This window comes from Anser cygnoides, chromosome 6 (genome assembly GCF_040182565.1).
Source record: "Anser cygnoides isolate HZ-2024a breed goose chromosome 6, Taihu_goose_T2T_genome, whole genome shotgun sequence".
Classification (NCBI taxonomy): domain Eukaryota; kingdom Metazoa; phylum Chordata; class Aves; order Anseriformes; family Anatidae; genus Anser; species Anser cygnoides.
In genome coordinates this window covers 1848115-1862430 of record NC_089878.1, presented here as the reverse complement: position 1 = coordinate 1862430, position 14316 = coordinate 1848115, and the positions used below count along the sequence as shown (strand labels likewise).

At 42.2% G+C, this 14316-nt stretch overlaps 1 protein-coding gene across 3 annotated transcripts in view; it reads right to left on the bottom strand.

Annotated features, from left to right (window-relative positions):
* ORC2 (origin recognition complex subunit 2) overlaps positions 1-14316 on the bottom strand; it is a 20268-nt gene extending 5952 nt beyond the window's left edge. Inside the window, exons 1-15 of one of the 3 annotated variants that reach the window (XM_013187534.3) lie at positions 13921-14315; positions 13304-13398; positions 12894-13034; positions 12521-12607; positions 11949-12038; positions 11156-11187; positions 9829-9886; positions 8764-8945; positions 8059-8157; positions 6281-6390; positions 4075-4207; positions 3554-3650; positions 1718-1864; positions 892-1063; positions 526-587 (exon numbers count right to left, since the gene is read on the bottom strand). In XM_013187534.3, coding sequence (XP_013042988.1) covers positions 526-587; positions 892-1063; positions 1718-1864; positions 3554-3650; positions 4075-4207; positions 6281-6390; positions 8059-8157; positions 8764-8945; positions 9829-9886; positions 11156-11187; positions 11949-12038; positions 12521-12607; positions 12894-13034; positions 13304-13379 — 1486 coding nt within the window. In that variant the 5' untranslated portion in view covers positions 13380-13398; positions 13921-14315. Of the gene's footprint in view, positions 1-525; positions 588-891; positions 1064-1717; positions 1865-3553; positions 3651-4074; positions 4208-6280; positions 6391-8058; positions 8158-8763; positions 8946-9828; positions 9887-11155; positions 11188-11948; positions 12039-12520; positions 12608-12893; positions 13035-13303; positions 13399-13920 lie in introns of all 3 variants that reach the window. The other 2 variants (XM_013187535.3, XM_013187533.3) reach the window with 2 other exon arrangements.

The following is a 14316-nucleotide window of genomic DNA, read 5'->3' as shown; positions in this document are numbered from 1 at the left end:
AGCATAGTGCACCTTTCAGTTTCCAACTCTATCTTACTTCTGTCTTTCTGAACAATTAACATACTGCTCATATCCTCTGCAGCATCTGTTAGAGACAATGACAGCGTATTCCACATATATCCTAGAAAGCAGGTACACAGAGGTCATCTAGGAGCAGCATAGGAACTGAATATCCTCTTTTCCCCTAGTTTATTAGGTGCTAGTATTGTGCAAATTCATGTTCTTCCCTGATTTTATTTTATTTTTTAACTCCAGTCTGCCCTGAATGGTCTCAATAATGCCTAAACTTGAAAGTAGACAACAGTAAGAGGAGATCCTTAGGATCCAGCCACTCTTGATTTCTTCTTAGGGTGAGATTCAGCACCACTAGAAAGATAGTCTATACCGCTAAGATTCACTGAACCAACAGTTACAGCTCTTCTGTTGCTGATGATGTAACCTGCATATCCAAAGCCAGTGCCACTGTGACCGAGCTTGCAACACCACCACTCCAATCCAAACAGATGAGAAATGGTCTGTATGTACCTGGGTAAGATGGGTTGTCCTTGTTCTCCAGCTGGTACTGGGCAAGCAGTCTGAATATCCCCCTAAGTGAAAGGAGATGGGGAGGACAACAGGAAAAAAGAAAGGCAAATATTATATTTCCCTCATGACCAGGATTTGGTGCATGCATCTAGTCATTGGGTAAAGCTTGCTATCCAAACTGTTCATTTAAAGTAAACGATCACATGGAAACCAGGTCCCATCCTTTTAATCTTGAAAAACATTGTCAGAAAACAGGGATTGCCTCCTGCTAGGTGTATACGTAACAGACCATACGTAAAGACCAGAGTAACCTACTATGGACTGGATCCTCAGTAGGTGCTGTTGTGAAGTGTAACAGTGCCTTACCTGGCATTCATTGTGAGACTGCACAGGACATGCGTTAGGGAACTCAAAGCCAAAGATCCAGATTGCTGTACTAACAGTGAATTTTCATAAGACGTTTCTTCCACATAAGGACTAAAGGTGGTTGTCTCATACCAAAGCCAATTGTAGAGGCTTTGCTTTGCTTGATCCCACACTAGACAGAGAGGAAAGAAAAAGCAGACAGAATTAGTAGGTTTAGCTTTTCTCAGGCATTAAATAAGCAATATTAAAATGTACTAAGATCTACTACAATATTTGAGAAAACAATGCATGCTTATGAAATTTGCAGTACATGCACCCAGATAGTCACAGTTCAGGCAAGACAATTCTCTGCAACAGAACATTTGTATACATTCCCTTTTCATACCAGCTTCATGGATATGCTTCAAATCATTCCAGAATCAGCAGTGTGCAAAGAATTTCTGGCCGATAAAATTGTTTAGATGCAGTGACAACCATAACATTCAATCTCCATTTCAGTAAGTCCCTAAGTCAAAGGGTGACAGAAGCCTGGAGTCTTTTTTCTTTTTTTTCATATATATATATATATATATATATATATAATAATAATATATATTATATATATATAGCAATCAGAAAGACTGGTAGTTTTCAGTATCTTTATACAGTTTTGCTTCAACAAGGCCACAGTCCCAATCAGGGCTTCTAGCTGCTACAACCATACATACATCACCAGGTCTATTTTGCACATCAAGAGTAATACATGAGCTTATGAAACACATTCAGCAGCCCCGAAGTAGAATGCAGATTCTTCTCTTTTTGCTACATCAGGCCCAAGGGGACTCACTGAGGGGAGCATTGATGTGATCAATAGAGGCGATGAGGTAAACGCTAGGCAGAGAGGACAACTGTGCAAGGATCTGTTGACTTCTTTCTCCTCTCAACATCTGGCTGTCCAGGTTATGAATAAGGACATAGAGCTCCAAAGATGAATCTGTAAGGTCACGAAAAACAGCAGAGAACCAATCAAAGAAACTGCACACAAAGTGGTTTCCCCTTCCCAGTGCAGCCTAGGACAAATATGTTCCACCACGCTTCACATTCACCACTCCATTATCAAATAACTTCCCTTGTACAGCTTACATTGATCCCTGTCCCATACTTGGTGTTTCTGAGCAGCTGAGCGGCTCTCTCTCAATTCACTGTATTGCAGTTCTCATCACAGCTACTATTCTTTCTGCATCTAAAGTTTTTAATCTTAAAAAACTTTCTACTTGCCCAGTGCCCTTCCAGGAGTCACCTATGGTTTTCAGTGATTCATTTTTTTTCAGTTTTCAGTGATTCCTGTGATTCAGGGTCATTCAAACATACGTTAGGAGGGAAGTCTAAGCACAGTTTGTTCAGATGCTTTTAAGTTGCATGACTAGGATCCTTAAGCCCTTCCTCAAACAATGAAAACACATCTATTCTATTCAAGACTGGATCCAAAGCCTACTGAATTCATTAGAATTCTTTCCCACTGAACCCTCAAAGAAAGTTACAAAGACTGAGCTTGGATAATACAAACAGTAGACATTAAGATTCCCAACTTAGCTTGTTGCTGCTGTAGTCATCCCTAGGGAACAACTGTTTCCTGAGTCCAGAAATAATTAAGGAAGAGTAGCTAGTTTTTGTGCAAATTAATACATACTTGGCTATCACTGGAAACCAGAAGTTCCTCAGACTCCCTGTCAGATCAGCTATAGTGTAGTACATGAAACCGATTTATGTAGCTTCAAAAGGGTACTGCCATTAATCAGTCTTTTTCGCTCAGTCCCACCAAAACCACTAAGATAGGGATGGAGAAAACATTTAAACACCACCAAAGCCCTGTACAATTAAGATTACATGGCAATTTTCCATATAGAAATAAGCAATACAACCTACAAACAAAGAGAATTCATCAAGCACTCAGTGTGGCAGTGCCCATTTAACTTGGCATTTTGAAACCATTTTTAACCTGCTTGTTTGACGTTGCTGTCCTTTATTTCATCTTAACATCCATACATGCATATATTAAGTTTACATGACAAATGCACTAAATCATGTACATTTAAGCATTAATCCTGCCTATAATGAAATTTATGGAAAGACACCCGCCCCAGGGGATGATTTTCCCAAGGGGCTCAAGGGACTTGGTATCCATCAGCAGCTGTCATTCCAACTCTTTGTTCTGTTCATCTCAGCAAGGTTTGTATTAGGTCCTCAAGCAGCCACTCAGAACCATGTTCCCTCATATAACTGGAATTTACCTATCCTGTCTTCCACCAGGGAACACATGGCTACAGAGACACCATATGAGTAAAGCACAAAGGCATCATGCTAAATGCAAGAAACATGAGCATTTCAGCTTGCTAAAGGGCTGAGTAGCCTCTGACTTGCCAGAATGCTCACATCCTCCTCCTCCTCTTTCCACAGAACTTAGTGTGTTAAACACTGACAAAGATAACAGATTGGGATCATGTGCACATGATCCTGGTGCACATTTTCAGAAGTAGCATAAACTTCAAGACTAGAAAACACTAGCTACAGTAGACTAAAACTGTAATAGCATATATGAAAACTGTGAGCAGAGAAAATGTCCAGGCCCTCCTACCAGTAAGCAAACTCTGCTGTTTTTATGTACAAAAATCAGTCATTTTACCTTCTTTAAACCTTTTAATGATGAATTCAAGTTGGTCAAGGGGGCTGCGAAAGGTCCCTATATGGTCCAGTACCTCTTCTGTGATGGAGTTGAGAATCTGAAACATAAAATAGCAGAGTCACCCACTGCCCCTTCTGAAGGGCTCTGGCACTGAAGAACCTAGTGCAGAATATCTGAAAGTTAGCCCTTTACTGTCATGATAGAGATACTCTGATTTTTACCATAAAATTCCCCAGTCAATGTAAGCCAAAAATTGCTACTCTTTTTCAAAACAGTGACATAAAATAACATTTCAGACAGATGAATATATTACTGATGAGAATCATAGCAATTCCTTCAAAAACGCATGGGCTCATTTCTTTAAAATCTTAAAAAAAAAAAAAAAAGGAACTGCTCTTCATTTAAGAGTCTACTGCTATAAAATGCAAGCAGCTCTCCTTAATGTTTTACATTGAAAGATTTTAGAGGTATCTGTAACGCAGGATGATTAGGTAAACATATGAGCTTTTTCTTACACTTACAGATCTCACAGTGATGCTAGGGAAGTATCCATTAACTACAAGGTGAACGGAATCCTGGAGCATAGAGATGCGAAACTTCTCTAACAAATCATGCTTTGAGCCCAGTCCGTAAAGCACGATGTTGAAACCCAAGCTGCAGGGAAGTGAGCAAATACACTGAATCAAAAAAAAAAAGTAAAAGTCCATTTTTAGGTTTATACATTCACATTTTCATTAAGCAAAATGATTGATTGCAATCTTGCCTCTAAAATTGTCACATTTTTAAGGAATTTGTCAACTCCAGGCTTACCTTCAGCTCACAGCTGACACATAAGGTTATCTGCAAGATATCCAAAATGCGGCACGTGCATCCTAGTTAAAGGAGTGTTTTAGCAGACTAGAGGACCACAAATTTAGCAAAACATCTATGGAAGAAAATGGTACTGTCCAAGAGTATGAGACTAGAACTGCATCTTCAAACTAACAAAGACTAACAAACATTCACATTTACTCCCTCACCATGTGATTATATTAAATGTTTACTAGGGGTCACAGTCACTACAAGTTAAAAAAAAAAAAAAAGCCTGCAAGGTGATTTTCTACTATTATCCACCGGCACAATTTTACCGCAAAATCTATTTATTCTCATATCCCTTCCTTATCCTGATTATTACATAGAAAAAGCATAAAAAGAACATGGTAGGAATTCACAAATCTTTACTTTGTTTGGAGGAGCAGGAAAAACATCATATTCACCAGAAATAAGAGTCAGGTTGCTCAAACAGCACTGGACAAAGGTAAGGTGTTGAACAACTGTCACTGACTTCAATATTGTGTATGGATTTGTTCCTTTTACCCTGCCACATACAACTCTAAGCATTTTTCCAGGTCACTGAGTCACAGAGAACTCCTCCTCCAGCAAGTCTCCAACTTTCAAGGCTTTTCATATGCTCTGTCACTCCCCATGGAACACAAATTCTCTTACAATCCACTCCCTTGCAAAGGGCTTTCTCCTCATGAGCATCTGCTCCTGCCTCAGTACTTAATTTCAGAGTTCGTGGCTTGTCTTCTCTAAGACACTTTAGAGTCTCACAGTTCTCTGTACTTCCCCGTTTAATTTCTTGCTTACTCTTTTCTCCCTTCCTCCAAGATACATGCAAACCCACATAAAATTAATGCTAACATTTTCAACAGCATTAAGGTTTCTTCTTACCTAGACCATTAGGTACTATAGAAACTCAGAGTTTACTGCTACACCACTGAGGATAGCCACATGCTGAAGAAACTGACAGCGGGCTACTCACTACCAACTATACTGTTGAAAGCATAACCAGCTGTTCAGAAATGCCACATTTCTCATCATTCATGTTCCCTATTTGTAAATGCCCTCTATCTTGGTTTACAGAGGAACAAACTAGTGAGGCAGAATGTAACCTCATTTCATCAAAATAATGAAATCTGCATCAGAATAAGCATGGCCAGCAGGTTGAGGGAGGTGATTCTCCTCCTCTACTCTGCTCTCATGAGACTGAACCTGAAGTGCTGTGTTCAGCTCTGGGGCCTCCAGAAAAGAAAGACATGGACCTGTTGCAGTGAGTCCAGAGGAGGGCCATGAAGATGATCAAAGAGCTGGAGCACCTCTCCTATCTATGAAGACAGAGAGAGCATAGAGAAAAGGCGGCACTGGGGACACCTTATAGTGGCCTTCCAGTACTCAGAGGGGACCTACAAGAAAGATGGAGAAGAGACTCTTCATCAGGGAGTACAGCAATAGTACAAGTGGTAATGGTTTTAAACTAAAAGAGGGTACATTTAAATTAGACATTAGGAAGAAATACTTTATTATGAGGGTAGGGAGGCACTGAAACAGAGAAGCTGTGGATGTCCCATCCCTGAAAGTGTGCAAGGCCAGGTTGGATGGGGCTTTGAGCAAGCGGGTCTAGCAGGAGGTGTCCCTGCTCATGGCAGGGGGGTTAGAACCAGATGATCTTTAAGGTCCCTTCCAACTCAAATCATTCAGTGATTCACTTCAGTTCAAGAAGTTAGTCAGATATGATTTGGTCTACAGAAAATTTTATGCAAAATAATGTCACTTAATTTTAAATTAGAGCAATCAAAATAAAAAAAAAATTCCTTATCTCATCCCCGGGATGTTGTTGATATGAGGGTAAGTTTATGGCAATGCCTGTTTGCTAGGTCTCTTCAGTGGCTCTCACTGTATACTTACTGTAATTGCAACATCCACTTGGAAAACAGGGACTCATATTGCTGGTTTAGCTCTTCAATTTCAGCAGCATAGGCAAGGGGAGACTTTTCCAGAAGGTCATGCAGTGTTTGCTGTGTTGAGAAAGATGTAACATAACAGTAATTCAAAGCTGAGAAAAATAGAACATATGCTTGGAGTCTTTACAAATGCCCCTCTAGTATGTTTTCTGGCTAGAGGTTAGAATGGTTTTCACCAACGGTGCACTCAACTTATGTTTCTCCATGTACACCCCCTTTGAGGACTCTAAAAACAGTTTTGCTACTGAAGAAACAAAGCAGAGAGTAAATGACCTTTGTATGGGAAATGGCAGCCAGACAAGGACTGGAAATCATGTCTGTGCCACTACTGCACCATGTTTATCTCCTCCTGCTGAGTATGGGAACACCACTATGGAAATAATGGACATGCTTAGAACTTAAAACAGCATCAAGCACAGTACTAGGGAGATACCAACACCATAACTAAGTTCACAGGAACAAGGACCTCAATCAACATGTTAGCAATGGTTCATGTTTGTGTTTGTAACAGAATGCTCATAAACATAATCATAGAAAAGCAAAATACAAAACAAATACAGCAGAGGAAGAAAATCACAACTGTAGAGAAAGTGTTATTTCAAAATATCAAGAATCAAAGGATTAATTCAGCTTTAAAGATGTGCTGGGATGTTGGTGTTTAAACAGCACAGTAGCATGACAAGTGACATCAGATCTACATTGGCTTCCCTTTCTATTCAATTTTAACAGCTTTGCTTTCCACTCCCCTGCAGTAGAAGACAGCTTACTCTGGAAAGAGCACAAAAGGCAGCCGCAGTATACCAAACATAAAGCACTGAGAGACAGAACTGCTAAACCTTCACTTTCTTTGGCGCCAGCAGTAGATTTAATACTGAAAGCCTTGATTTTGGTCTGGAGCTGTTATGAAAGAACTTGTTAAAAATCCAGATGTTTCTCTGGTTAGCAATTCTAGACAATACTAGGCATCAGGCAATTTGCATATATGCCATCTTTTAAAAACCCATATGGGTGCACAGACACGAGAGCAATTCGCATGTTTTACATGCTTCCCTGGTTCCTGTCTGTGCATACCTGTCTCTCTAAGATACAACTGCTTACTTCAAACTGGCTGTAGAAGTGACATATGGAAAAAAATGTAGTAATTCAGTCACCACAATTAGACAGATTCTGTCTTCTAGGAACTGGAAGGGAACAAAGTGCACTTCACAAACTAGGTGACAACATTTAAAGCTGCCCCAATCCTGTACAGGGATCAACCCAGTAATGCACAGATGAAAAGGGTTCTCTCCATCTCTTCTACACATAATCAAGACCACTTATAATTCCCCATAGCATTTCGTTGACAAAACATTGGTTTGATGATAGTTTTTAGTGTAGGTCCCTACAACTCTGCTTTTCCCTCTTCTCCTCCCCAGAAATCAAGTTTTAACCTGTTCTCATAACTGCAGCTTTCAACTTTCTCCCTGCATTTTCCCTACTGTCTCAGGTCCCAACAACTGGGCAATAGCCCACTGCCACTGTCCCTGCTTAGAGCAGGAAGGCATAAGGGAGACACAATGCTTGAAACGCTACCTAACCCCTGCATAAATCAGTATTACCACCAAGAACATCATCAGCAGAGATAGAAAGTGAAAATAGCAACGTCAGGCAATTTTGATGGGAGAGATCTTTACCAAATAAATCAAAAGCTCTGTGAGTTGTGCGATTCACTCTGAAGCGTACCTGATTCAATCTTCTCTTCCGTAACTTCTGCAGTGTTCGATCCGAAGTGAGCACTTTGGAACTACTGTGAGCTTCAAAGTATTCCACCACCAGGTTGCTCTAAAAATGGACAGCAAGAATCAGCCACACCTCTGCTAACAAGTTACCCCTCTTCCTTTGTACCCACAAACATGTCTGAAGACAGTCAGTATGAGACACAGAGCAAGAATGAACAGAAATCCAGAAGACATTTGTAAACATGGTTTCTACGGCAGCATTCTGCCAAAGCTAAACATTCAGATGGTTCTTTACCAGAGATAAAAAGAGAGAAGATATTCAGAGGGAGCAGAACACAGCAATAATACAGGGGGGGATCCCTGGTGCTGGAGGGAAATAAGATGACAAAGCTGAACACCAAGCCAGAAAGTAAAGTGTGATTCTTTTGGTGCTACAGGAGTCAATTTCTTCATCATTTCTTAGGTCTCCTGTTTCACAGACATCTTAGAACATCTCATTCTGTAGCTGCTGAGAATACAGACTGGATTAGCCCATAGGCTCACATGATCCCTAACAGGGATTGCTCAGAAATACAGCAAAAGCCAACCCAGCTGGTTTAATTTGAAATGAATCTAGCAGTTCTTCCCTAGGTGCGGTCACTGACAGCTTATTGTTAATAAACATCCTTTCACTCTTGCTGGCTCAGGAGTACATTTTCTGCACACTCACCATCTTGTCCTTTTTTTTGGTTACTTTTTTTCTGGAAGGAGGTGTAGATGCAACCTTAGCTTTTGCTGGTGTCTTTTGACTTGATAAAACAGTGCTGACTTCTTTCTGGGTTTCTTCATCGTCCTCCTCCTCTGAGCAGGAAGCAGAATATTCACTTTCACTTTCTAAGTAAGCATCTGGAGCTGAAGGATAAATTTAAGGTTAAAAGCTACCAGTGAATTCTTACACAGAACACGTTTTGCACCATCTATCTCTCACATACATTCTCTAGGTGTTTTTCAAGCATATGATTCCTAAATGTATTTCATAGAAAAGTAACATCAATGCTTACAGGGACTACAAACACACACAGCCATTTCGTTCCGTTTTCAATGCAGAAATTGTTTAGTAAAGCTCTGTTAAGAAATATAATTCTACCCTAAAAACTGACTAAAAGTAGATAATGTATTTCCCTATTTTTCTTAGCACCTCTATATCAGTTTTCCCAAATGCCAATCATGCAAGCTGGGTATCTTCTGGTTCACACCCTGTAAGAAAGGTTTTGTAAAACACCTCTCTCAACGATGTTGATTGAAGAACACAGACAGAATCTGTCTCAGTCATGGTCTTTCAACACAGGAAGAAAATGAATGTGAATTGTCACACACTGAGCTCTCCTCTGCACTCATTCTGAGCACATATAGCCAGCCAGTTATTAAAAATAATTTGCCACAAATGTCCCAGCCATCAACAGAAAGTTTTATGATTTAGTTCAAGCAATTGTACCAAACTGACGTGTCAGCACAGGTTAAGATTACTCAAAATTTTTCCTCTTCTGATCATGTCTCTGAAGCTCAGCAACTAGGTGCTTCTAAATCCTCCACCCCATTCCTACGTAGCAAACTTCTGTATGGAAAAGGTCGGCACAGGCTTCCCTGGGGACGTTTCTATACACTATACAGGATGAATCAGGCTGTTTCAGTCAGTCCACTGCTACAGGCAGAAGATCATATGCAGGTGAAGCACTGTCCTCTGAACACAGTGCTTCGCTGACTATAGGAGCTGACTACAGAGGTTTATCTTTACCTGCTAGCCTTTTGCGTAGTCTGTAAGGTGTGGTAGACACAAAATCATTCTTTTTACTCTGTAACAACAACATTATTAATTAACATTATTAATTAACAACAAAAATGGCATTAGAAGAAGTCACATATACCTTCCCAAAAGAGCCCTTTGCTAAGCAACGCATAGAATCAGGCTTAATTTCCAAGCTATTACAGCCCACAAGAAACTGGGAGAGCAGAGGCAATAAGTCTGTAGAGTTCTTATCTTGCCATTCACAATTAGAGAGAGGTAGGATCAGGATGCAAAAAGGGCTTAATTCTTTCAATTAACGTCCTGAGGTGGAGTGTAGAAAACTGAAATCTCCAACCAAGATGCTAACTTTGGCCCCTTCAGAAGAGTCAGACTGAAGAAAGGAGGAATTGGAAATGCTTCTGCTCCCCTGAGCAGTCATCTTCCGCATCACAATGTCTACACAGGGTCATTTTGAAGCCCACCATAAAAACTCCCACTCAGAATATTAAACCCAAAAGGAGTACAGAAAATGGAATCTGAGCTGCCCAAGGTCACCAAGTTGCGGTGGCATGTCTTCCTTAAACATGTACAAAGCACACGCCTGACAGACACCAGATCAAGTTTGCAACAATCCAAAGTGATGTGGTATCATCAAGGAGTGAATATGGCATCCCAAACCAACAACTCTTATGGGCATCTCCCATCTGGGAACCTTACAAAGGAAAAGCTCTGCACACATTTCTAAAACGATGCTATGATGTTTTAGAAAGCCAGCTGTTTCACAGCACTCTCTCTATAACCACAGCTGACAGGTGTAGACTGTATGTGTCTGTAGCATCACAAAAGGAGACATCAACTGTCAAGATATCTCCCCCAATATCACAATTTGTGTGTTCGTTTCTTTTTAAAATAAACCAATGATAACTGAAGAAACTGAACAGCATCACAGTTCTTGAATTCTTGTTCTAACAGCACTGCTATCCTTATGATTAGGGTTGTTCCATCCTTTAATGAGAAATGGAAAGCTATGAGTTTAACTGCATATTAAGAGATTGTTTAACATCCTCATTTGTGTAATGCACAGAAATAATCTCCATCCATACTAATTAAGTTGTTAAACCCAGTGATCTGCACACTGACTCTAAATCCTATAGACTTGATTAATGGTAGTTCTGGTTCTCACTTGAGCTACCCCTGCCCACTTGCATTAGCAGAGACAGAGACACACCTATAATAATGTGGGTGAGGTTTTTCAAGATCCATAATTTCCAGAACTGTAGTAACTGGCTAGTTCAAGCACTAAAGTGAATTAAAAAAAAAAAAAGTCATCACTCACCTTCTGCTGAACTTTGTTTGAACTTGAATGTTCTGCAAGACAAGAAACAGCATAACAGAATACTGCGTATTTTCAACAGCAGCACAGGATGCTCCATTAGAAAAATAGGCATCCACTATTCAAAGGTACGCTGCACCAGAGTATCAGCTCCGTGAGTGGTATGGGGGAAGCTCTTAGTTCCCCACAGGTAAATAATGAGATATCAAAGTTAGTCAATATTATTTTCACAGAAGGCAGCTTTTAATTCTGGTCACAGCTCTGGGAGGCCCTCAGCAGAACAGGTTGATAAAAAGGAGCTAAATGTTCCCACCCAAGCACATCAGACTCCATTTCTGAGTACAAAGTAACGTGCTCTTGCCAATCTTGATCACACTGACTCCTTGCACCTTTATTTCTCCCTACAGCATTAGGTGCTTGAAAACTAAATCATAAATTGCAAAGTTACATGTGAACACACATGCAATCCCACCCACAACCCATTTGGCACTCAACACACCAGCTTAGCTCAAAACTCAAGTGCAAGCAAGCATCTGTGTTGAACACGGAGGAAATGGTTAAGTGTGACAGCAACAGATGAGAGAGAAATTACTGTTTTATCTATACCAGCAGGACAGAACATAAGCTGCAACAGCCAGGTGAACAAGATGCTATGCAAATTCAGCCTACAAATTTGAACTGCCCAGAATTCTCAGGCATGACAGAATCTGAGGCTCAAGCATCTGCTTTACCACACAAAGATGAACATAACACCTATTCACTCAGCTTCAGTTTCCCAAAGCATCACAGAACTTACTGCTGCTTTGAGGGGTTTTGGTTGTCTTCTCAGGGCACTCAGAGTGATCAGATGCAACACTCTGTCCTGGTGTCTGTGCTAATTCAGAGGCTGTAGGGTATGGAGGGGAAAGAAGTTTCACATGTCAGGTACAGAACTTCTTCTTAGCCAACAGTTAGCCTAGCAAACACAGTTTATGTAAGAGAAATCCCCTTCCACACAAAGCTAATACTACCTTTTTTTTTTTTAAAACTCTTTGCTATGCATCGAGTTACTCTTATACATCCTTCTAAGATACACACACAAAATGCCTGCCATCCTTTGGCACATACATACAAATACTTCTCCCAGCATTAAGAAACTTCTACTTTCTCTTATGTATTTATTCATTATATGTACCTCTTATCCCCACCATGCCTTTGCTTTGCCCTAGTGCTAAGCTTTTGTTTCTGAGGAAGACTGATTCAGAGTCAGATAAATGCCACAGTAATAGTGCAAACATATCTTTTGAGTGAACAGAAGAGTCAGATCATGTTCACAGGGGTACTCAAAAAGACCACCAGCCAGAACAACAAGGAAAGAGGAAAACGTACCCAGCTCTGCCATTTTGTTGGAGCATTTGGGAGTTTGGAATGAGTAAACTTCACCACCACCTACGCTTGAGCCATTTTCCATTGAATCTAGAAACAGAAATATTACCTGAAACCACTTTAAAAGCACTGGTACATTTCCAACCCAAGAAAGATGGAATACAATACTATGGAGTTCAAAGACCTCTTTACACTGCAGGTGTTATAAGCACCATTAAAAAGAATCCTAGAAATCATTATCTTCTCCTCTACTTGTTACCACCAGCATATCTAGAACTAAGAGCCTTCAAGAACAATTTCATAAGCATTGTACAGGTTTTTAACACTAAAAGAATCTCCTGAAGTAACAGCTGTGTTAGGTTTTCCCAGCCAATACCTTGAGCACATATGCCTAGAGCAGCAACATAGTCCTCTTCCAGGAACTCTTGAGCTTCATCATCTGAGAGATTATCGAGCTTCTTCACAAATCTCTTCACATTGACTGTCAGTGGAGTTTTGTCTTTTCGTACTTTAATACCTACAATTGTTATAAAAGCTTTTACTTTCTATGATTTCGATTGCAGTAGCATGCAGCCACCCCTTTAACAGACCAAGACACCGTTGTGCAAAGCACATATAAATACAAAGAAAAGATTTCCTGGTAAAAGAAGAGATGGTCTGTGCCATGGAGGTCAGCTGACCATAAAGCAATTAGGGGCACCTTTACCTTTTGTGGTAAAGGCTTTACCTTCTGTGGCTAGACATTGAAGTCAATTGTGAGGACGTGATCCCCATTTCGACACACACCTGCTTCCACAGATTGGGAGAAATGGCAGGGACACACACAGAAGTAGTTCCAATCGCCACGTGAAGAAGGTGACATTTAGCATCCCCTCTCTTCCCTAGGAAAACGGAGCAAGTCTAAAAGACCGAGCCTGCAGACTGCCAGTATGCTCACAGAGGAATTTAGGCTGAGACACCTCTGGACACTGTCTATCTGACCTCCTTGCTCGAAACACGAGCAACGGCAACATTGGCTCAGAGTGCTCTGCGCCTTGTGCAAGCAAGTTTTGAGCATTTTGCAGACTAAGACTCCAGCCTTTACAAGCGGTCAGAACTGCAGCCACAACTCCCCGTGGCGGCCGCCTCACGCCCCGTTCTGAGGTGGTTCTCGGGGCCTGCTGAAGCTCGGCGGGGCGGGAAGCGAGCCAGGCGATGCGCGCCGCTCTCGCAGGCCGTTACACCCACGTCTCTATGGAGGCACCAGTGCTCCCCTCCAGTCGCAGCTAACAGCACCCGCCCCCTCCACGTGCCGGGGCAGGCACAAACGGCGGAAGAGGCAGAGGGAGGAGAAAGCGGAGGCGGTGGCGGGCCCTGGGCTGCCAGCAGCCGCCCCAGGCTTTTCGGTTCCCCCCCCCCCGTACCTGCGTCGTCGGCGATGTGCCTCAGGACCGCCTCGTCGGGCACGAACTTGACTTGCAGGGCGGCACCGCCCTTGCGCTCCGCCTGGCTCATGGCGGGCGCCCCGCGGGCACCCCCAGCCGCGGCCACCCGGGCCTCACAGCCGCCCCCACGAGGGCCGGGCCCCTACCCCCCGCGGCCCTGGCGGCTACCCGCGGGCTGCCCACTGCCCCTGAGGCGGCTGAGGGGAGGCGGAAGCGCGCTTACGCACCGCGCGGGCCCGAACCCGCCGCCCTCCCTGAGGGCCGCCCCACCGCTGAGGGCCGCAGCGCGGTGCTGACTGACGTACGTCTCTGCCAACCCGCGCCCCTCTTCTCCCCAGGCCCGCCTGCCACCGGCGGGAGAGGGGAGCGGGCGGA